Raw genomic sequence first — 23,989 nt, 5'->3', positions numbered from 1 at the left:
GGTTGGTTATTTGAGTTCCTGCTGCCTTTCTATCATCTGGAACCAGTCTGCCCGTTCTCCTCTGACCGCTCACATCAACAAGGCATTTTCGTCCACACAACTGACCGCTCACTGGATATTTCCTCTTTTTCAGACCGTTCTCTGTAAACCCTAGAGATGGTTGTGTGTGAAAATCCCAGCAGATCAGCAGTTTCTAAAATACTCAGACCGGCCCGTCTGGCACCAACAACCACGCCACGTTCAAAGTCCCTTAAATCCCCTTTCTTCCCCGTTCTGATGCTCGGTCTGCTCTTCAGCAAGTTGTCTTGACCACCTCTACATGCCTAAATGCACTGAGCTGCAGCCGTGTGATTGGCTGATTAGCTATTTGTGTTAACAAGCAACTGAACAGTACCTAATAAAGTGGCCAGTGAGTGTATTCTGTTGCTGCCCCCCCCCCCCCCCCCCCCCAAAAAAAAAGAGTTTTTATCCCAAGCAATTTTGGGGCATTTATATTGATCCATTCATCAGGAAATGTTACTGATAATGTCATAGACAAACATGGAGATTAAAATAATAAACGAGAATAAGACTCAGAATAGCCTGGAGCTTCAGGTCATGCTGCTGCTTGTTCAGATGTACATGTTTTGTTGCTGCCTCTTTGCCCAAGAATCAAAATGAATAAAATGTTGGGACAGATAGGTACCCTAACCCTAACCCTAGCCCTAGCCCTAACCCTAGCCCTAACCCTAGCCCTAGCCCTAAACCTAGCTCTAGCCCTAACCCTAGCCCTAACCCTAAACCTAGCTCTAACCTTAACCCTAACCCTTGCCCTAACCCAAGCCCTAACCCTAGCCCTAACCCTAGCCCTAACCCTAACCACATAATAAGAGCATCCTTTAGGACACCATTTATCTTGTCCCAATCCCCAATCAATTTTCCCAACAAAGTTTCCCCCATAAGCATGTCCACCAGAATTAAGTGGGATGAGAAGGTACAAATACAGGTTTTAACTAACTGCACATTAAAGAGAATTCAATGAAATGTGTGTTAAACTCAGCCTGTTGCTTTAATATGACCAAGTAATCAAACACTTTCTTGCTATAGTACAATTCAGAACTTCCAACCTGTTTATAGAAGCCAGAAAAGCAGAGATCTGCTCGGCTTTGTGATTAAATTATACGGGATCAGATCTGACCTCAGAATAGGTACTGAAATCTGAGCTCTCCACTCTCCTCGTCTTCAGATGTCTCTGTCCTGTGCTCTGGATGTCCAGCGAAGCATAACAAACATCACCTCCTTCAACCTGCAGCCGATAAAAATGAAAACATCTTGTATTTTTAGCTTTTAATAAAAGCGCAATTTAGACATATTGAAACATTTTTAATAACTGCTGAAGCTACATTGGTAGAATTGTAGCATTGAATGCCACATATATAAATGTGTGTGTGTGTGTGTGTGTGTGTGTGTGTTGGATTACCTGGCCATTTCTTCTGTCCTGCTGTCTTTTGACTGTTTCTCTCTGATTGACTTTGAGTCGCTCTGTGTATGAAATCACCAAAGTTATCTCAGCCTCTTTTATGTAAGATTGGACAGCAACTTGATGATTTTACAAAACATAAAATGAAAACATTTCATTTATAATTTAATAAAATACTTCAGCAACACTTCCTATAAATGTTGTATTCATTGTGCATTATAAGTGCATCCATAAGGTGTTATATGGCATAATGCCTTACAATAATTACCATAATTGTTGTAATTATATGTATAATGTATATTTGGGGGCACTCGTGGGCTGGAGGTTAGGGATCTGGCCCTGTGACCAGACGGTTGCTGGTTCGATCCCCAGCGCTGACAGTCCATGACTGAGGTGTCCTTGAGCAAGACACCTAACCCCCAACTGGTCCCCGGGCGCCGTGGATAGGGCTGCCCACCGCTCCGGGCAAGTGTGCTCACTGCCCCCTAGTGTGTGTGCTCACTAGTGTGTATGTGGTGTTTCATTTCACGGATGGGTTAAATGCGGAGGTGGAATTTCCCCGTTTGTGGGATCAAAAAAAACTTAACTTATAAGACTTTAAAGCAAGAGTGTCCATAACATGGTGTGAAATCTGTTCATAAGTACAGTGTAAACACTAATATCTAATGCACTATTACACTTTATAGAGCTTTACTACAGGCTTTTTTAGTTAAGTGAGGTTTTTTAAAACATCTTTAAATGTTCACAGAATTTCATTTCAGCAGATCATCCCTTATAGAAGCATCACTGCTCTTTACGGGATTTACGTGAAGCCAGGTGGAAAACGTGGCTTGGGAAAGTCTGCAGTTCACGGAATCAATCACACACACTGAGTACGTTGCTCGGCTCCAGTCAGGAACTGTTTAAGGCTTGGATTAGCAAAGCTAGGTAGCTATTGCTAACATTAGTTTTATACCTAATCAGGGCAGCTGGTGATTACTGTCTTTATCTACTGGCTAACACAAAGCAGCTTTCTGTGCCTATAGCCAGCATTACAGTTAACAGTTAGTTCAAAATAAATAAACAATCAAATCCACATTAAATCTAAATATCCAAAAAAAAAAACACATTCTTTTTTAACTTTTTCTTTTTTTTTTTAGTTGATTATTCCCAGAAAGTGTTTACCTGGATCCACGCCTGGGTCTGCTATGATGCAGATAATATACCGAAACCTTTGTGGTAACACTTTCAATGAATGTCATGTTTGTAAGCATTTATAAACACATCCATAACATGTTGTAACACATTCATAAACAAAGTTATAAATATTTATAAAAATGCCTAAATATTTATAGCCATGCTTATTAGGCATTAGGCATTGTTAACTCAACGCCTTATAAGTGCTGTTCATAGCAAATTATAAGAGCTTGTAAGTTCTAAGTAAAGCGAAGCATCATATACTGTACACCACTGTTAGCTTGGTGCTAACTCACCCTGCATATCCAATAAAATGCTGGCAGAAATTAGTATTGGTGCAGTTTAGTGGTGTTACAGAATGGATGTTCCTAGCACTTGACATTAGAACCACTGCAAGAACAAATTACAATGATAGAAATCTACCATCTCGTCTCTGGCTCTCCAGGCATTCACAGTGGCTTCAGAGTGGGGTCAGAGGAGGGGCTGATGGGTACTTGGTTTGCTGTGATGTAATGTAGTGTAGCATTTAAAGTGGGATGCTGGGTAAGAAAAGCTCGCTGTAGCAGTGATTCTAGGCTGGATGGCCTGTTTGGAGCATCTGAATATTCAGGACTGAAGCCCTGAAGATGCAGCTCTAACAGCACCACTGCTGAGAAATAAATACTGGAAATCTCAGGATGTAAATAAACCCTGTATTTGTCTTTACGCTCTCCAAGCTGGGACTGACCTCTTTGGAACTGACAGTATAACCTCCTCTTAACACTACTTATAATGCATTATACTAACAATTCATCATGTATAATAAACATGAATATAAAGCGTAATTCAGTGTAGTTCATTTTTATAAACATTTTATAACTATGTTTACAATGCCTTATGAATGCATGGTAACATGTTATAACTGTGTTTATAGATGCTTACAAATGTGACATTCATAGAAAGTGTCACCATTTTATTATAGTGCATTACAGCATTCATTTAATATGTTATCATAAATAACTACTGTACTGCCCTATGAAACGCAACATAATAAGTCGCAATCTTTTGTTCTATAAAGTGTGAAATATTAACTATAACTACTTATAACCAACTATAAGAGCTTATACCAGGTATAACAAATGCATCTATAGTACTTTATGAGCACATGATTCATAGGAAGTGGTACCAATACTGCTTATAAATAATTACCTCAGGTGGGACACGTGGTGATGCTGAACTAAGAGGTGAGTTGGTGTTTGACCTCCTATGCCTTCAGAGGCAAACGACCAATGGAGAAAGAAGGAAAGCAATTCTTCCTAAGCCCTGACTTTGTTCATAGTGTTTCACCAAGGCTAAGAATTCTCACAACTGCAAAATGCAAAATCTCTTAAAATGTTATTCAACCTGCTTGGCAGACACGGACACAGAGGCTTGTTGTATTATTGGAACCTAAAAAAGGCATTTAAGGTGTTTAAAGTCTTTGGATATTATATTGCCACCTCAGCCAATGTAGTAATTACTTCTGTTCAACTTACATTCCTTCTAGAAAAAGGTGCTTGACAAGGCTGTCTCCCCTGGTCTTTGCTCTGATCATTGAATCTCTAGTAAAAGCAATTTGAGGGAGACAGGAAATATCCCGAAGTCAATTCAAAGGCAAGAAAACACTGAACATCGCCTTATGTCATTATCTCTCATATAATAACCAAACATTTGAAGCATAATGCTGCAGCCTCTTGCTATTTGACACTGAACCTGAGCTACCTGAGATTTTTGTTGCAAGTATTTTATCAAGTATTAAGTCTTTTAAAATATTTGTAGCAGCACCATTATTTCATTTTAGGAATTTGGAGTTTGTACATGCTCATCCCCTTGAGGCGTACTTACCAATAAAATAATAATAATAATAATAATAATAATAATAATAATAATAATAATAAACCCACACATGATAGAGTGAGGAGCTCGGTCATCCGGAAGGAGCTCAGAGTAGAGCCGCTACTCCTCCGCATTGAGAGGAGCCAGCTGAGGTGGTTCGGGCATCTGATCGGGCCCCCTGGATGCCTCCCGGTGGGGGTGTTCCAGACATGGCCTACCAGGACAAGCCCCCGGGGTCGCCCTAGGACCCGCTGGAGGGATTATGTCTCCAAGTTGGCCTGGGAGCAGCTTGGGGTCCCCGGGAATGAGCTGGAGGAAGTTGCGGGGGAAGGGTCATCTGGGATTCTCTGCCCAACTGCTACCGTGACCCTGTCTGGACTATCGGTCAACGATGATGGATGGATGGATGGATGGATGGATGGAAACCCACACACATCTTTAAAGTTAATCTTATTTTAAAACAGTACGGTCTTGGCAGGAACCTTTGTACATTTCTGATGCATACTCCCCTCACTCCATGAACTCCATATATGCTTGATATAACAGGAATAAGACATCATTCTTTAAAAAACTTTCGTATGGAGGAAGTGGACTCGATCTCCCAGAATACCCTGGGAGATCATGTGACAGAGCGCCCACAGGAGACCACACAACGCTCCTATCAGAGATCTCAGTCTCCTGATTGCTGACTGGGTTCACCTGTCTTGTCATAGCACAGAGTACTTAAGCCCAGGCTTTTAGTCTGCCCGTTGCGAAGTGTTGTTCTTAGAGACTTACTGAGCGTTCTTTGTTTGATGGTGTCTATGGTTTCTCGACTTTGTGATTCGAGTTTGACTTCTGACTCCTGCATCGCCCTTTGCCTCTATTATTGCATTCCACTGTGCTTAACAAGGTTGGGTATTGTTGACCTTTGATTGATCTACCAAAGGAACGCTGCTGATTAAAAGGAATGAAGTCAGAAGAATAGAGACGGAGTGAAAAATACCTTTAGTCTTTTTGCTGCAGATGCAGTACACACAGGTGGCAGAGAGGACTGAGGATATTAGAGCACACACAGGGCAAAAAATGACCAGCAGCTTCCAACAGATGCCACGGTCTGACGCAGGAGAAGTTTGAAGGAGATCTTGAGCAGTCAGATCTAAAATGAGAGAGAAAGGGAAGCTGCATTAAACAAGGTAGAAGAACTTAATACAGAAGACACAACGGATCAGAATGAATGATCTTACCAAGCAGACAGAGTCGAGTGCTTCTGTTTCCATAATGGTAAATATCCCCATAGTTCACTCCCTTTTCATTATTGGTAATCTTCTTCTCCTGTAGAGCGCAGTAGTACAGCCCCAGATCTGACTCGGTGACGTTCTTCACCAGAAGATCATGAGTTTGGCTGGATTGATTCCACACAGGCGCGTAACGTGGAAAAGCACCAAACATCAAATCCTTAGACGTCTCAGCGCTATGTATCAGATCCATCGTTGATATAATGAGAGGAGGTTGATGCTCATGTGAGCAGTTTCTAAACCAAACTATACTAAATCCACTCTGCCAAACACAGTCGCAGTACAGAGTGATGCTGTCTCCTCGTCGGACTCTCATCTCCACTTCGGCTCCAGAGATCCTCTTCAGATTGAAGAACACTACACCTTTAAGAAAACACCAAAATTTAGATTAAATAAGGTTGTAAAGTTTGTGATTTTTTTTTGTTGGTTTGACAAAGCCAAGATTAATAAAGAAATAAGAAGGGATCTAGCTTGTATGCCGTATCAGATTCATGCCGAATTCAGACGCTTGCATTTTTATTAGCAAAAGGATAATCAAGGTCAGCCAGTCCAAAATCAGGAGCCAAATTAAGGAAACAGTAACCATGAGGGTCCAGAAAAGAAGGTCAAACCAGACACACCTGCAATACTATGAGATCTAGGCTAAAGACGAGGTCAAATACTTGCAAATTAATGGTCATACATGGAGAAGCAATAGGTTGGAAGGCCCAGTAAGGCTCTGTGAAACAAAGGCAATACTTTGCAAAGTGCAAACAAACTGAGGGGGTTATGTACTGTGCTTAACAGGTGAGCTGAATCAGCAATCAGGTGAAGTGGTACGGTGGAGAGTCATGTGAGAGAGATCTAGGGTTCATGTGATCAGATGAGGTGTTCTGGGAAAGTCCAGAGTCTGGAGGCTGGGGAGTAGTAACAGCTAGACCAGAGGGAGGAGTGACGTGCCGCGGTGTCTTGTAATTGTGATATCAGTACAGAAAGGTAGAGGAATGGATGGATAAAAAGAGGGATGGTCTTTATGAAAAGGAGAAGGGTCATATCATGCCGTGTCTCACGTGCGGCCTGTGCGGCCACGTCAGAGATTTTGAAGCTTTTGACCACCAGGTATCTTCATAGCCCTTGTCCAATCTAGTGGTTCCCGTGTCTAACACACCTTATTTCTCAATTATTTTATCCACTTATTTTCAGCTTTACCATGAGACTGTACAAACATTCCAAAAGGATTCAAGGCTTTAACCTGAGGTCAATGGATCCCTCAGACATTAGTGAAAGAGAAGTCTAACCTTCGCTGCAATAGGCTTGAAACTCAGTATGAACTCTCCCCAAACCGCTATTACGTTAAAAAGACACTCCAAAATTGCTTTATTTTAATAATACTCACTAACAGTCTCATCTTTTGAGGGCATGAATCGAGGCCTAGAGTCATGTGAAGAAGTAAAACCATGACATGTTTTCTTGTTTTGGACATATATGGGCATATCAGTGTGTATATTCAAGTCAAGTCAATTTTTTTTGGTATAGCACTTTTTACAACTGATGTCACTTTTTACAAATGATGTCAGCAGCTTCACAGAATTCCAGTGAAGACAAAGTTTTAACAAGAATGTAAAACACCCAGATGAGCAAGCCAGAGGCGACAGTGGCAAGGAGAACCTCCCTCAGAGCTGAGGAAGAAACCTTGGGAGGAACCAAGGCTCACAAGGGGGCGCCCCGTCCTCCTCTGGTCAAACTACCTACAAGTGATCATACTACTAATATTAATAGTAATAGTAGTCGTAGTAGTAATATTTAATAGCTAGAGTCCATGAAAACGTCAATGTAGGGTGGGCAGCTAGTCCAGCTCAGGTGGCGGTAGCTGGGGTGTGGGCAGCTGGTCTGAAGTGGGTAGCAGGAGGGCTCGACAGTCAGGCGTCCATCAGTGTCTGGCCGGACAGGTGGGGGGTCATTTGGATAAATGTTACAGATTGGAAGTTGACTTTGCAATAATGTATTTACAAATAAATTTAAAGGTGTCCTTTTTTGTTGAAAAGGTAACTGCACATCTGGCTTCAGAGAATGGTATTGCCCTTTTAAGAGAAACAACTTTATGTAGGCGTTTCCTATAACTGTTTACCAGTTTCCGGCATTTACTGGAAGAATTTTGTGCCCACTCATCAATGCAAAATTATTTCAACTGTGCAATGCTTGAAGGATGTCCGGTATGAATAGCCTGTTTCCCATGGATATTTATTTTTTGGGGCATAATTATCCTATTGGAAAGTTCATTTTTTTCAACTTCAACTTCTTTGTTACAGGTGGTCTCATGTTCTCCTCAAGCACTCTCTTACATGAAAGATTTGACTGCAAGTTGGCCAAGCAATAACATTTCCACCACCGTGCTTTACAGTTGGTATAACGTTCTTCTGATCAAATACAGTCTTTGGTTTTCACCAAACATGGCTTCTGGTACTGTTACCAAACAATTCTACCCTTGGTAGTCCTGGTCCTTGCCTATATATTCACTAGCAAACTTTACTCTTGCCCCAATGTTCTTTTTAGACAGCAAATGCTTCCTTCTGGTGCAGCCCCATGATAAAATTTGTGCAGTCTTGGTGGATGCATTTTGACATCCACAGTGGCAAGAGATACATGCAGATCCTGTAATAAAATGTTGGGGTTATTAAAGACTTCGTTTAGCATCTTACAGCCTGCTCTTGGGCTAAATTTGCTGTCTGGCCTGGACGTTTTAGCAGTGGTTTTAAATCTTCTCTACTCATAGATGATCTTCCATACAGCAGAAGGTTTGATTTTCAATGTTTTGGAAAGACTTCTCAAACCCTTTCACAGACTCAAAGGCATCTACAACCTTCTTTCTGAAGGCCTCAGAGAGCTCTATTGATCTAGACAGGATGAGGACCCCAAACTCCAGTAACAAGGAGAAAACCAGATCCGATAACTGAGGTTTAAATAGATTTTAGATCCTCTAAATAAGTTCTCCCTTTCCCACTCACTGATTCCAGCCCTCGGTTCTCCTCATCAGCTGTAGCTTGAGCCAGCTATGATATGTTCCTGAAGAGGCTATTTCACACCATGGGTCTCATCTCCCTGTACTTGACTTTCCTGCTTCTTTTCCTTTTTCTTCTTCATTGATCCCAGGATCTACATCCTTCATACCCCTGTCATTACTCCACTACAGGGTTTCAACTCAACTACTCTTTCTACTACTATTATATAGTAGTTTTATATATAGAGTTTCCCGGTCTGGATTGGTTCCGCTCACTCTTTACCTATACCTGTACCTCCACTCTATACTCTATACCTCTATACCTCCACTCTATACTCTATACCTCTATACCTCTCACTCTATACCTATACCTCCTATACCTGCAGCTTATTCCCTGCACTCATTAACTCTCGCACATATACTCAATGTCTGGCCTTGATGTTTGCAAAGTCTCTGTGAAGTTCTTAGCCAGTTCTCTGAACAATGATCCTGCATTTCCTTTGTTCCTAGTTTATTTGGTTTATGAGCTTGGCTTATCTTCCCAATAGTGGCCTCTGTTTTGGTGTATTGATTGTTGAATTTCTCTATTTTGTGGTTATAAAGCTTGTCTGTATTTGTGTCCAGCCTCACCTCTGTTTTGTTGAAGAAACACAATGAAAATTGGTGTAATTGCTCTTTTAGAAACTCTGTGTTCCTTTTTGAGGTAATAAATTAATGTGACAAGACGGCCACCATTAAAAAGAGGCATCACTGCTTTTCTTTTCAGCAGTCAACATGAGTTGCCCCTCGTCAGGGGCAGAGCTCGCCTCATTGTTAATCACAGTCTCTCTACAATATATTATAATAACCTTTGTGGTAAGTGGTCCATGACTGTGATGACCAATAACAGAGGCTACTCTTTGTAAACAGCCAACTTCTTGTTAACATTAAAGCCAAGCTGGAGGACTGGGTGTCAATTATGAACTGATCTACATGTAGGCCTCCATACAGGGATTGGATTTCAGCTCGACTAACCCGAGACACATTTGACAACCATGAGTTAATGCCTGCCGTTAAAACCTAATCAGGTTACAATGCAGTAACAAATATTTAAATATATTTCACAGCCACTCACATTTGTGCAACCTGGGTGGTGTAAACATTTTGGTCTCCTTATTTTCAGAAAATGATATGTTATAGATTTCCTGTACAGATGTAACACTATTACATAAAACCTTTTTGCAAAAATGATTTCAATAACTGACCTAATATTCAGTTTGAGGCTTTCAATGAAATGCTGCACATTCTGATACTAATTAACAAGAACCTACACGATTTAAAGTGAAATATTGTTTATTGTTGTATATATACCCCACTTGTATTATAGCTCAGTTCAGTCACTCTGTAACCAGCTAAACTCAGTTTTTAAGGTTGAGTCATAACCTGATGGGACATACTTTAAAAGTTCATAAGTGGCACACTGTTTTGAAATTTGGCTTGGTTTTATGAATTAAAAATGAAGTTTTGCTTGAATTTTCTCATGGAAAACCATAACAGGCCTTTGGTGAATTGGCGAAGAATGAATGACAAACAGCTTTTTTGGGCATATGGCTTCTGGAAAGCTTTGTAAGATGGCAAACGGCAACGTTTGGTAGAGCAGAATGAGTCCACGACAACAAGAATAAGCAAAAGTTTCCAAGTTGAAGAGCAACAGAAGAGTTGAGAAGTTAACTTAATACAGGCATGCACTCAAAAAAGTGCCTCGTTGGTCTTTTTGTATAAAAAAGCATTAATCTTTGCAGATTGCAGAGGCATAAGTTGGAGATCTTAATGCTAAAAGAAGAACTTATGAATAACATAAGCATTTACGCATTTGTTCACAGATCAACACGCCAATCAAACTTCAGATTAAAGAAAGACCTCCTAATAAAGACTAAAAGGAGCAAAAGTTTACTTACACACAAGAGTGAGGAGAGTGGCTCTTGATCTCTCCATCTCAGAGACTGGCGCTGGGAGGGTGAGGATGGTGAGGGTCTTTGAAGCGGATGTGTCCGCTAAGGTCTGATTGGTCCACGTCAGTGGAAAATTTCTCTCCTGTGCTTTAATGTCAGGGAGGTTAAAGTGTTTTGTTTAGTGCTGCAAAAACCCACTTCTGCTTTTTCCGTTTGCCACCTTTTTATGGCTAGCTTTGATGTCGATGTGTCTTGCACCTGATTGGTCCAAGTCAGTGGAACATCTTTTTTTTTTTCCGTAACACCTTCGGATTGGCTTGTGGCATTGAATCATTTTGTGACCAGACTTTGAGCTTCAGCAACAAGCTTTAAAACAATAAGATCATGAGTGAGCATAGCTGTTTCCACCCGTCTTAGACTGGAGAAAGATCTGGCACTAAACTGATCTAAACAGATTCTGACTACAGAATCGAAAAACAGGTCTTTTAGTGCCTCAGATAATACGAGCACCCTGATCCTTAAACTCAATCAAAAATGAACACAACCTTTGCATAATCGACTTCTGTAGCAACTTAAACATCCCCAACAAAGTGATATGGTCTGGTTTAAAGTACATCTGCTTAGAAAAGTATATACTAGTCCTTGTTTGAGTCCAAAGACTATGAAATAGACTAAAGGCAGTCAGTCTGGAGGTCGTGGAAGTGGCTTGACCTGTAAAGCCTCATTGTGGGTTTCCTGTTTTGAGCATGAATGCTGATGATTGCAAGATTTCTGGGGTGGAGGTCTGGCATGTCTTATGTTGTTGTGATCTATGTTTGTCACACATTACTCACTTATCACGAAGCAATGCTGGTTCATTGACGAATGTATCTACCAAGCCTGTGCAGTTCAAAACTTTCAGTTTAATGGAAATTATACCCATATAATAACAAGTTTGCGCCTCGTCATCCCTCCCTCCCCTACCCCTCCTCCCAGCTCTCTCCCAGCTGTCCTCGCTGGGGTTCGTCGCCACTCGATGTCTCTCGCAGCTGCCGTTAGGACCCGGGGGTGGGCGCACGTCACAAAGTGTATATTATAATAGAAAACTTTCCTACCAGTCTTATAGTGCATTTAGGATGACTTTCAAAAAACCATATAAGTAGACAAAACAAATGGGAGCCATGAAGTAAACTGTACAGCCACAGCAGAATAAGGGGTCATGACACATTTGAAAGAGACAAACTGTCATGACTGTGGAGGACACATTAGCTGTACTGTTAAGTGTTACAAGTCCTCGGTCAATCCACTACTTTGACAAATCGTGAAAATGTGGCCTAACCAATATAAATCAGGTCTTCAATCAGTCAGTAAAGGCAGTCAAAGTGCAGGGCCTCATTGTGGGTTTCCTGTTCTGTGATGATTGTCTTACTGTGGTGAAGCAATAGCGTGGTTCATTGCAAGATTTTGAACATTGATGATCTTCTGCAGACATTTGTGTGGCCATCCAATGATATCATTAGTAACTGCAATTCAGTAACTTGCAAATTCAGCAAGACATTTGAAAAAATACCTATATACTATATATCTTCTTCTTCTTTTGGCTGCTCCCTTTAGGGGTCGCCACAGCTGCCCAATCCATTGCCTCCTCTACTTTCACACCAACCATCTCCATGTCCACCTTCACTACATCCATAAACCTTCTCTGAGGTCTACCTCTTCTTCTTCTACCCAGCAGCTCCATCTCCAACATTCTTTGCCCAATATATCCACTATTCCTCCTCAACACATGTCTAAACCATCTCAACCTGGCCTCTCTGGCTTTATCTCCAAGCTGCTCCACCTTCACTGTCCCTCTGATCTGCTCTTTTCTAATCCTGTCCAGCCTTGTCACTCCCAACGAAAATCTCAGCATCTTCATCTCCGCCACCTCCAGCTCAGCCCACTTATAAGTATTTTTATTTTCATATACATATACTGCAAAAATAATCACAGTGTAGATGATAGTCAAGTCTATCCAGAACTGATCTTAAGTATTAACCAATCATCTACAAGCTTCAGAAGTGGGGGGCTCCTGTCCAGGTGAATCCAATTTCTTTGGGGGCTGGCGCAACCCTTCCAGACACAAGCATTGATAGCAACATGATGGGGACTGGCCTGGATGGTAGGCCAGACAACTCATCTGCAGGGAAGCTACATTTTTGTGTATTTCCACACAACAATGGTGAAGCCCTGAGAGAACTTTCCTCCAGACCTTAAGAATAAGTCAGGCAGGTGTGTAACCACTCTACAGTAGCTCCTACTGTCAGCATGAGATGACACCATTATTCAGAGATTTCACAGAGTAAATGTATCCACTTTTAGGTCAGGGATGAAGCCTGTCGTATCAACCTAAATCTGTGAGTGTACTGACTAAGAAAAGCCTCTGTTAGGCCTTTAAACAAGAATGAGAGGCCAACAAGCTCATCAGAGATGCCACTGCCCTCTAGCATCCAGAGAAGTCCCGTTACTGGTCTTATGATAACTGCTCTTTTTAACTCTTACTTTGTCTGAAATGCCCTGAGCCAACAGTACATGACTGAACTGTCCTGCTCCTGGGTGCTGTGCTTAGGGCTAGTGTGCATGTAGGTGTTTGATGGGTTAAAATTAGGAGGTGAAATTTCCCCAGTGTGGGACTAATAAGAGATGAAATGTTGGCATGATGGAAAGACTCCGTGCTGCCATTGATTCTGACTACTATCCTGGTTTTACATGAAGCTCATATCAGAGTATTTTCTGTTGCACTGCTGTCAATAGGACATCTCATGAAAGGCATTCAGGTACGATGACTTTCAGATCAGCCTCTGAGCAAGATGTCTTGTGTCTGTCTCACCACTGTCCCTGTCATCCATATCACTCTCAGCTTCTTCGTACGTGTGTCTTACCTGCCGAGCCTTTGCGCTGAGCTTGTTGGACTATGTGTTTATTAAAGAACTGGCCTGCGAGATTTCCTGGAGAGAGGCATTCCTGGGCCACCCGTGTAGAACTCACTTTAGGCTTTGGGACCCTAGTCTTATCTAGTAGGAACCTGAATATCTCAGTATCCAGGTAAGTTAGATAAACACTGAATCACCTGTATATCTGTGTAAACAGTACAGCATACACTCTCAGAAGTAAAGGTAGTAAACTGTCACTGAGGCAGTACACCTCAAGTCACTGTGGGGGTACCCTCAAATGTTGTACCATAATACGTTGTACTGACTCCACACCCCGTCTCGCCTCCACGCTTTTTATTTTACTGTTCCGTTTTAAAACCTTTGGTTATTAAAAAGGTACAAATGCATATATTTCACCTGGAAAAACTCATTTAAGGTTCACAATCGGACCTTAACACCACTGCTGTACCTTTGAGGGAACATCTGCATTGTTTCTACCTTGATGAGCGAAAAACGTACCTGCACAGAACCTTCATCTCTAACAGTGCACGTGAAGTTAAAACCGTCATTGAGAATGAATGACGCTGACGTCTTAGCAGCATGTTTACTTTATTGATTGCCACAAACACGATTCACTTAATGAATAAAAGCTCAATCAAAAGATTTTTGCTGGTTTTGGTGTATTTAATCTGATTTCTGAGCAGATTTCAGAGGCGTGAATGAAACTTCAGTGTGGAAACAGGACTGTCCATTCAAGCTCCTCTCACACTGATGATCCTCAGCGCAGCCCACCTGATCAGAGAGAGAGAGAGAGCTTATCAGTAACCACAGTTACCGATAACTACAACTGCAGTTACCTATATTTACGGCATCGACTAAAGGTGTGTGTACATGTACTGAGGGTGGTTCGACCTGAAACGTATTTCCAGTGAGTGGTTCCCTCCTCTTTTTAGAACCTGAGGAGAGAAACCAAAGAGAACCATCAGCTTCAGTTCATCCAGGTTAGAAAGACGCTGAAAACATCTTTGTGACATCATGAGAGTGTGAGCTGTAGTGTAACAACCCAGTGCCCCCTCTGGTGGAGAGAGGGAAGGCAGCACCTTGAAGAAGACAGACAGACACACCCATAACACTGTAGGTCATGTTCATAAAGCTTCATGTCTACATAAGCTTGACAAGACATAAGCCTACATAAACATTTACAGAAGCTTGTTCCAGTGAATGCTGTCTGTCATAAATGCTGCCGTCTTTAACTACAGTGAACTGCAGGGAAGTGTCACCGACACACCTGAGAAAACACGTTCAGACATGAAGACTGCCAGGTGTAATACCCGCCTTCACCACCAGGGGTCAGCCTCACCTGAAAACTGATGTACTTCCTAGTCAAACCCTGACCCTTCTCACCTGCAGCTCGTTTACCTTCATATATATATACCTTCATCTTCAGCACACTGGCTCATTGCGAAGTATTGCCAGGTTTGTCTGCAGAGCCTGCAAGCCTGGTTTCATCTGTTGATATGGGCTTAGCCTGAACCTTTTCTGAACTCTTGGACCCTGTTTTCTTATCTCCCATTTGATTGTGATCCTTTCTGGGTTTTTTTTTACTTTTGGACCGTTTCCAGCTCTGATTTTGGTTTTGTGTGTTTTGAGTAAACGGGTATCATGGATTCCAATCCATGACATCTCCAGTCTGGAGAGTTTTCCTTATCGGATGAAGAAAAGAACCTACAGTTAGTGTCGGGGCTTGGTTTGCTTTGATCCTGAGCATGAAAAACAAATGCAAATTGCTTTTCTCAGATTAGACTCTTACATCAACGGCGCTCCACTGTTATTATCCCTATTTAGACAAGGCTTACATGTAAACTTTGGCCCTGAGAGGAATGAAGCTGGAGGCTGGTAGGATGGGCGGAGAGAGAGTACCTTTAGCTGTGTATCTGCAGATGCAGTACACACCAATGGAGGAGAGGAGAACACACACAGGACACACACTGACCAGCAGCTTCCAGCAGACGCTACAGTCTGAGACAGGAGGGGTGGAGGGGGTCTGGGGGAGATTGTCAGAGGGGACGGCTACATCAGATATAAGAGAAAAATTGACACTGTGTTAACCTTCAAAGGCCGAGAATCTGAGGCTCAACTGTTTCTTAATGATCACATCTTAATGAGTTATTAGCAGGCAATTCACAAAGCCCTGGTAAATAAGAACATAGCATCAGTAAGCAAGCTTAGAAATGTGATGTAAATGGGCTCATTTGATGTGTCCATGTTGTCCTCTGTGGGTCGGTCACTGAATTACATGTTCATTTGTTGTAATTGTTCAGTTACAGACTTGATTGAAATGTCTTTATATGACATTCTATTCAATAATATGAAGCCAATGTGTTAGTAAAAGCTACTAAATGGTCATATTTCATGCACAATTGGGTAAACGTTATGTGTCTTGAATGTTCGCATTTATAACATGAATTAATATAAAACTACTGATTCAGAAACTGCAGTCCTAACTGGCTTCATGCTTTAAAGACTGAGCATTCTATGCTTCTAACAGCAACCCAAATATGACTTACTTAAAAATACTTTGTACATGACAAAACACAGAATGGCTCTATTAACACATTTGCAGGACCTTCACAGAAGTGGAACTTGTTCATTCTTAACAACCACTGCCATACATATAAGTGACCTGAATATTGGCTCCCAGATACTGTTGCCAACACAACGAGACAAATTAAATAGAATTTAAGAAAACATGATGTTAGTATAAAAGTCTTGTAAGTAACTCTGAAACAGGGGTGTTCAAGCATCTGCAGTACACAAATCAAGACCATTTACTAGCCTGCTTGATCGTTATTAATCAGTCATATGCCTCGATTAACATTATTAATATTTAATACATTTGTCTGCAGACAGTGAATAAGTTAGAGGCCTTATTAACACATTTTCTACATACTTTCATCACATCACATGCTTCTAGTTATTAAGGTGTTATTAACTGTTTGTTAATAGTTAATTAATTGTTAATAAGCAGATATTACAATGAAGTGTTACCAGAATGCAGTCCAACAAAGGTCTAACACAGATTCATTCAGCATGCTACAGCCACACATGCTATAAGTCTTCTGGCAGAAACATTTTAGGGGAACATCATCTCAGACTTGAATGCTGGAGAAACACTTGGTTAAGTTAAGAATTATAGAAATATATAGTAGAATTTAATTGTAAGTTAGTAATGAATGAAGCATTAAAGAACATCTATTGGCAAAAACTCAATCATACATGACTCTTAACGATGTTCTAAATGTTTCCACTTGTCACGTTTTGAGTTTGGTGAGAATGAATGATCTTACCAAGCAGAGAGAGGCGAGTGGTTCGGTTTCCATAATGATAAACATCCACGTAATGCATGCCCTTCTCACCATAGCTAATCTTCTTCTCCTGTAGAGCGCAGTAGTACAGCCCCAGATCTGACTCGGTGACGTTCTTCACCAGAAGATCATGAGTTTGGCTGGATTGATTCCACACAGGCGCGTAACGTGGAAAAGCACCAAACATCAAATCCTTAGACGTCTCAGCGCTATGTATCAGATCCATCGTTGATATAATGAGAGGAGGTTGATGCTCATGTGAGCAGTTTCTAAACCAAACTATACTAAATCCACTCTGCCAAACACAGTCGCAGTACAGAGTGATGCTGTCTCCTCGTCGGACTCTCATCTCCACTTCGGCTCCAGAGATCCTCTTCAGGCTGAGGAACAAAACACCTACCAAAATAAAGAAATAAATAAATACAGATTAAACTGCAGTGTACAGGTTCTCAAAAAAACAAAACAAACAAAAAAAATCAAGGAAATTCCTAAATTGAAAGTCCATATGTTTCTAGTTTAGTTTAGTTTGTGTATATTTTGCACAAAATACATTGATCTCAAAAAGCACACCAGAGTTAGCAAATAATGTAATTTCCATCTTCAGTCCATGCAGTACCTACAACTCTGTATTCAATACAAATTATAAATATATATATCGATGTTCTCGGAAGAAAACCTCGTATCTCCAAAATGGAAACTTTACAAGAGAAGGAAAAAACGTTACTTTTAATGGAAATCAATGTAACCTGAATTCTTTCCAAGTCATCTTGGGCCATTTCTTTTGGTCCATTCATCATGAAATTTATACATAATGTAAAGGACAACAGGCCTTTTCAAATTAAGTAAAGAACTGAAAACTCTAAAATGTCAAAAATTGAGATTTTTTTCCTACGACACTGAGATAACACTTTAGTTGGACAGTCCACTTTAGATGCTTTGTAGATCCTCAATTTGCTTTCAAGTTAAATTCAACTAAATATCTATTAAATTGACTGTAATTGTCTAAACTCCAAACCTGGCTCTAACCTTAACCTGAACCCAAAACTTAGACCCGACCCTCACTCTGGTCCAAGCCCAAACCCTGGTCCAAATCCTAACCCTGACCCCACCATTGTAGATCATCCATAGGGGACTATAGTGGACTATTCAAATAAAGTGAGGTCAAAAAGTGCTAACATTTTGAGGTTGTACCTTTAAACATGGAAAACATACAAAAGTTGGAACCAGATGCAGTAGAAGATGGTGATGATGATGTTGGTAGAGCAGCAGAAGAGCACTGTCCTTGTTAAACGCAGGTGCTCCGATGCTCATATACAATGTTTGAATGAATGAGCTTTTGTACAGAAAGGTTTACAGAACACTAAACCACAAACTTGACAGGAACGCTCAGATTTTGAAGTTTACTTACACATCAGAGTGATGAGAACCGCTCTTGATCTCTCCATCTCGAGGACTGTGCCGTGGGGGGGGCAAAGATGGTGAAGGTCTTTGAAGCGGATGTCTGGGTTGAGGCCTGATTGGTCAGCGTCAGTGGAAAACCTCTCTGATGTGCTAAGATGTCGAGAAAGATTTGTTTTGTTCTACTTTTTTTTCTGTTTGATGCTTTTTATTGGGGGGGCCTTTGATGTAGACAAGTCTTAGACCTGATTGGTCCAAGTTCGTGGAACATCTCTTTGAGCCAACAGATGATCGTAGCTGTTTCCAACCTTCTTTAGCAGATCTTTTTACTGGGTTAAGACAAAGCACAACCAAAGCATATCATGACCATGTACGTAATTAAACCACTGGGTCTCTGGTTTACTTTTGCGTTAATTCTTGCAGCCACTGTAAGAATTGGAACAGAAGTGAAACCGATTTAAGGAACACAGTCTAGAACATGTATGTTAAAGTGAAAGTTAATACCCAGTGCAAGTTAGGCTTGAGAACAGCCAGTAAAGGCATTGACCCGACATTGCTTGAGCTGAAGGGCCTCATTGTGGGTTTCCTGTTCTAGCGGATAAACGCTGACGCTTGCAAGACCTCTGGGTCAGAGGGAGTGGGGGAAGGGACTATTGTGTTGTTGTGCTCTATATATCTCCTTTTAAATGGGACATGCAAGTAAGTGCTTGGTAACTGTTTAACGTGCCAGTTTTCCAATATTGACAATATCACTATCCAGTTATTCATTACGTTTCATCACAGAAAGGAGGACCAACAAATGAACTGTCCAATTTTTCTTGTATTTGTGAGAAAGCATGTATTTTATACTTCACCACTCCTAAGCACAAGTGTCTCAAGATTACGTTCTGCGCTTCAGCAAGTTGTCTTGACTACCTCTACATGCCTAAATGCCTTGAGTTGTGGCCATGTGATTGGCTGATTAGCAAGGTGTACCTAATAAAGTGGCCGGTGAGTGTGTGTAACAGTTTAGTAAGTTTGTTTTATAAAACTCAACATGACCGACGACATTTAGACCTAAAACACTCCAGGCTCCTAATTTCACCCTACATTTCTCTGAAGAACAGGTTGGTTCAGTGCTTGCTGAGGTAAACAGATCACCGATAACGTCATAAGGTAAACAGATTCTCTGTTTTTGAAGGTAAACACATAAACATCTCTGTGCCATCAGTGCTTTCAGCAAGAAGTTGAGCCTACAGTTTTAAAGTCATTAAAGTCAACCTACAGTGTTTTACTGATGGATTTCCAACGCTGTGGTTTTCCAGTGCCAGAGGGTCACCCAAGAGCGGTAAATCTCTAAAACCCAAGCCTGTTCCCAGGCCAAGGCTAAGCCTCAGTTCATCAATATGTTTCTCATTATATACTTGTACATTCAGAGAATTTACAATTCAATGCACTGTCTGTTCAGATTAGTCTTATTACACCAATTCAGTTCAGTCCCAATTCAATACACAAGTATGCAGTTTAATGGAAGGTCGTTCTACTAATGTGAGGGTCTCAATCTCAACAAGCAGTAAAGAACATGATACTATAAGAGCCCACAAACAGCACAGTGGACCCTGGCACATATGAAAGAGCCTGACTGTAGTGGCTAAGAAGGATTAGTAGCATTTGCTGTTAAGAGCTGAAGTGTGGCCTGCAGTTCCTGCAGATCAGTTAAACTAGGTTACATACGGGGTCACAAAGCAGGTCTCCCATCAGTCAGTGAAGGCAGTCAGAGTGCAGGGCCCCACTGTGGGTTTCCTGTTGTGCAATGTTTGATTGGTTGTGGTCAGGGCTGCATATCATCCCTATCCGTCTTCATTTAAACGGCATTTAAAAATAAGTTCACTTCAGTGAATGGAAGGAATTTAATGATTTAAAGTGAAAAAAGGTTCAAAGCAGACTTTCTGTACAGATCACTAACTCTATATAAATAAATATTGTCTACCACATGTTAAGAACCCTAGCCTTTAATGAAACAGTTAACACGGAAAGTCAATGTGTATTGGGAAAAGTGGTCTGAGATCTTGGCTGAGTGGTTTTAACCCGTTCTGTTTTGCTTTGCTTTTTTATTTATTTATTTTATTTATTTATTTTTTTTATTAGCAACAGATATAAAGTACAAGAAATAGACAGGTACGTTATGACAAGATAAGCCACAAAGAGAGGAGAGAAAAAAAAAAGAACAGTACTTAAAATAAATTAACAGACAGTACATTAGGCAAACACAGTGAGGCAAAAAGAGAAAATTATTCATTATAATAACGACAGATAGGCAGTATGTTAAGTAAATACAGTGGTAAGATGTGTGTATAAACGTATACATACACACACACATTGAACATCTTGTATACAACATACAATAATCTGTTACATCAATAATAAGAAGGCAATATAGCCTTGCTGTGCAGAAGAGAGGAAGAGCTAGGGCGCCCCAAAGGACTCAAGTTTCAAGAAGATTCAAGGGATTCAAGAAGAGCAGCAATTCTGAAGAGTTTGGAGGGCATGATGATGCACTTCCATCTTTCCTGCATCCACGTTTAAGGTTTGTCACCAGTGTAGTTACTACGTAGTTACTGACACCTACATCGTTACTGCAGCAACCCATGCAGATTGGCTTGTGATGTCTGGACATGCAAATCCAATCCGATCACTTGCAAATAACAGTGTGGACATTGTCTCAAAAGATGTGACTTGAGAAACAAATGCGCTTTGCCTGCGGTCTGGTGGCATGTGCTCATAACTAGCCTAAGGTGTCCCAGCCTTTATCTCTTCAAACTGACATTGACAACTATTAATTCCACTGTCTCTGCCTCGAACCTCCGGACTTAATTACCCAAGAACCCTACACTAGATCACATGACATCCGATTTCCCTCACATGACTCTACACCTGTTCCTTGTTCTATGTACTTATAAGTGTAGTATATAAGCCCGAGCTTAGCTTGGCTTATTTGTGAAGTATTGTCTTTGTTTGTTTGCTTCCAGCTTTAGACTGGCTGGCCTCAATTTTGGATCCTCCCTATGTTAATAAACCCATTTTACTTAAGTGTGGTCTGTGAGCATCTGAATTCTGTCAGCCTGACACTTTTCCAAAAGACAGTAAGAAGATTGAGAAGTAATACAAGCTAATAGGAGATTTGTTAGATATAGTGAGATTATTTTAAAAGAAATAATTAGTGGATTTTATTTTTACCCTGTTTCAAACCAGTTTCAGCTTCTCGTGGATTTTAAGCAAGCTTTAGGATGCGTGTTTGAACATAACCTGGCATCAGTTGTCTTCTACAGTGGGCAAAGACTCTAGTACAACTGTTTTGGCTGAGTCCGTTTTGTGTTTTTGCCTTTTATTGACACTTGACAATGAGTGTCATTTGAATTAATCATCAATTTCTCACCACATGACCTGCTTCTGATATTACAAGAGATGCATCGCATTAAAGTGAAGTCCAATCACATTAATCACTCCATCTCCTGATTTTTTTCTGGTTGTTAAAGCACCTCATTAGTACATAAAAGAAACTGATCATAGTTTACTGCAGTAGACTCTGATTACATCAGAGTTTCGGTTCAATCAGCTGTAGCATTAATGCCCGTTTTTTTCTGATTCCTAAAACCTGCAAAGCCCCTATTAGCCGAGATGAAGAATAATGAGGGAGACGAATGAAAGTGTTCATTACAGCAAACGTAGTTTCCCCTATTCTTTTGTCCAACCCCCCCCCCGCCCTGTAACCCAAGTTTGTGGCCATGAACTCCCCACTCACTCCTCCCCAGGATCAAATGATGTTCCTACCCGAAACATACTTTCAGTGAGAAGTTCTCTTCGATCTTCTGAACCTGAGGAGATGAACCAAAGAGAACCATCAGCATCAGTTCATCCAGAAAACAGGCGAAAACAGAAAGATGCTGCTCCATCATGAGAATGTTACCCAGTGTGCAAAATATTCCATGGTATTTTGGGGGGTCCCGTGTTGACTGGCTACTCCAGTGTTGGCTGGGTGCTAACTCACTTGCCATAGTGGCACTGATGCTAGCTTCAATGGCAACAGTGTGTTTGGTTTAACAGTTGTTCGTCTGTAAATGCTCTTTTCTCATTTGCTAATGCACTGTTCTTCACATTAACTATCTTCACTTTGAGAAATGAGTAATAATTCACTCTTTCCACCAGTCTCTTGGGAAACTGGGCAAAGTTTTCAGATCTACAAACATGCTACAACATATTCTAAAGTGTTTCAGAGATATCCCAGGCATAGTTGCAGTTGCTAGGCTATGAAAGACCAACTGAGTGAAACAAATTTCTACAGTTTTCTACACAGTTCCCCTTCTGGTGGAGAGGGACAATGCAGCAGCTTGAACATTCAGACATGAAGATGTTTCTACTGTACAGAATTGAGATAAAGGAGGTAACCTACAGTTAGTGTGGAATTTAGCAGATGTTCTATGCTTCTTGGGCCGTTTTCAGGTGCAAATAGGACTTATCCTTCTCACGTTTGAGAGGTGTTCATGTGAGAAGGCACATTACAAGGTGTGCCTCAATTCAGCTGCACTTTGTGATCTCAATCCACTCCCAACTGTAGAATGTTCTAGTGCTCAAGAACCTTCTCACTAAAGGTTCATTATCTTTTTGTTTCTAGTTTGCTGATGGCGGCTCCAATATCACTGCGTGCTGGTAGTAGGCAGTCCTATGTACAGTTTACATCTTCAGCTACAGCCTCAGCAAACCAAACATTACTGCAGATGCAGCACACTCTCATCAAAATCCCTTAATATTTACTGTAGATGAAGAGATTGAGAGAGAAACAGAGTGAAATAGTGAGTACCTGTAGTTTTGTTGTGGTAGATACAGGACATACAGGAGAAGGAGAGGACAGCACGCACAGGACACACACTGACCAGCAGCTTCCAGCAGACACTGCAGTCTAATACAGCAGGGGTGGGGGTGGTTTGTGTGTCGTGTCTGAAATAAGACATGAAGTGAAACTGCACTTTCTTGAATGTGGTGAAATTTAAGCTAATGCTACTGTATTTTGAAGTTGGTTGTGACAAGTCCAACAGAATCAGACACTGGCAGATGTGAAAGACAAAGGAGGCTTTACTGATAGAATAACAATCCAATCTCAATGTCACAGAACAGGCACGGGTCTGCCCTACACATTTTAGATTGTACCTTGTTTGGGCAGGAAGGCACAAAAATGGGTAGGGCAAAGGGTCCTCTAGGGCTCATGTTGGGGACAAAATGAGATCAGTAGTTTTAGGCAGTAGTAGTAGTGGTGGTGGTGGTGGTAGTAGTGGTGGTGGTAATAGTAATAATGGTAATAGTAGTAGTAGTAGTAGTAGTAGTAATGGTGGTGGTGTTAGTAGTGGTAGTAGTGGTGGTGGTAATAGTAATAAAAGTAGTAGTGGTGGTGGTGATGGTGGTAGTAGTAGTGGCGGTGGTGGAGTTAGTAGTGGTGGTGGTAATGTAGTAGTAGTAGTAGTAGTAGTAGTAGTAGTGGTGGTGTTAATAGTGGTAGTAGTGGTGGTGGTAATAATAATAATAATAGTACTAGTAGTGGTGGTAGTAGTGGTGGTGGTGGTAGTGGTGGTAGTGGTGGTGGCAATAGTAATAATAGCAGTAGTAATAGTTGTAGTCGTGGTGGTGGTG

At 41.1% G+C, this 23,989-nt stretch overlaps 2 protein-coding genes across 2 annotated transcripts; both read right to left on the bottom strand.

Moving 5' to 3' along the window:
• Positions 1 to 854: 854 nt before the first annotated feature.
• On the bottom strand, positions 855 to 10,753 carry LOC108411568. Its single transcript, XM_017683200.1, has 5 exons — positions 10,681 to 10,753; positions 5,716 to 6,129; positions 5,475 to 5,627; positions 1,460 to 1,521; positions 855 to 1,285 (listed from the first exon to the last, which is right to left on the bottom strand). The coding sequence occupies exons 1-5, from the start codon at positions 10,715 to 10,717 to the stop codon at positions 1,157 to 1,159; spliced, it is 795 nt and encodes a 264-aa protein (XP_017538689.1). The 5' UTR covers positions 10,718 to 10,753; the 3' UTR covers positions 855 to 1,156.
• A 3,402-nt stretch (positions 10,754 to 14,155) lies between these two features.
• LOC108411571 lies at positions 14,156 to 23,246 on the bottom strand. The gene is made up of 7 exons (XM_037532619.1): positions 23,166 to 23,246; positions 22,139 to 22,182; positions 18,339 to 18,481; positions 16,913 to 17,326; positions 15,486 to 15,635; positions 14,478 to 14,521; positions 14,156 to 14,357 (listed from the first exon to the last, which is right to left on the bottom strand). Exons 3-7 carry the CDS (start codon positions 18,373 to 18,375, stop codon positions 14,250 to 14,252), a joined length of 753 nt encoding a protein of 250 aa, XP_037388516.1. The 5' UTR covers positions 18,376 to 18,481; positions 22,139 to 22,182; positions 23,166 to 23,246; the 3' UTR covers positions 14,156 to 14,249.
• Positions 23,247 to 23,989: the final 743 nt, after the last annotated feature.

Source organism: Pygocentrus nattereri, chromosome 22 (genome assembly GCF_015220715.1).
Source record: "Pygocentrus nattereri isolate fPygNat1 chromosome 22, fPygNat1.pri, whole genome shotgun sequence".
NCBI lineage: Eukaryota > Metazoa > Chordata > Actinopteri > Characiformes > Serrasalmidae > Pygocentrus > Pygocentrus nattereri.
This window is presented reverse-complemented; position numbering and strand designations above follow the sequence as displayed.

Coding starts and splice junctions, on each gene's coding strand:
- LOC108411568 (XM_017683200.1), bottom strand. CDS start 10,717: ATGGAGAGATCAAGAGCCACTCTCCTCACTCTTGTGT. Junction 6,130..10,680: donor CACTCTCCTCACTCTTGTGT/GTAAGTAAACTT, acceptor GTTTTCTTAAAG/GTGTAGTGTTCTTCAATCTG. Junction 1,286..1,459: donor AGGACAGAAGAAATGGCCAG/GTAATCCAACAC, acceptor TATCGGCTGCAG/GTTGAAGGAGGTGATGTTTG.
- LOC108411571 (XM_037532619.1), bottom strand. CDS start 18,375: ATGGAGAGATCAAGAGCGGTTCTCATCACTCTGATGT. Junction 17,327..18,338: donor GGTTCTCATCACTCTGATGT/GTAAGTAAACTT, acceptor TTATTTTGGTAG/GTGTTTTGTTCCTCAGCCTG. Junction 15,636..16,912: donor CACTCGCCTCTCTCTGCTTG/GTAAGATCATTC, acceptor TATCTGATGTAG/CCGTCCCCTCTGACAATCTC.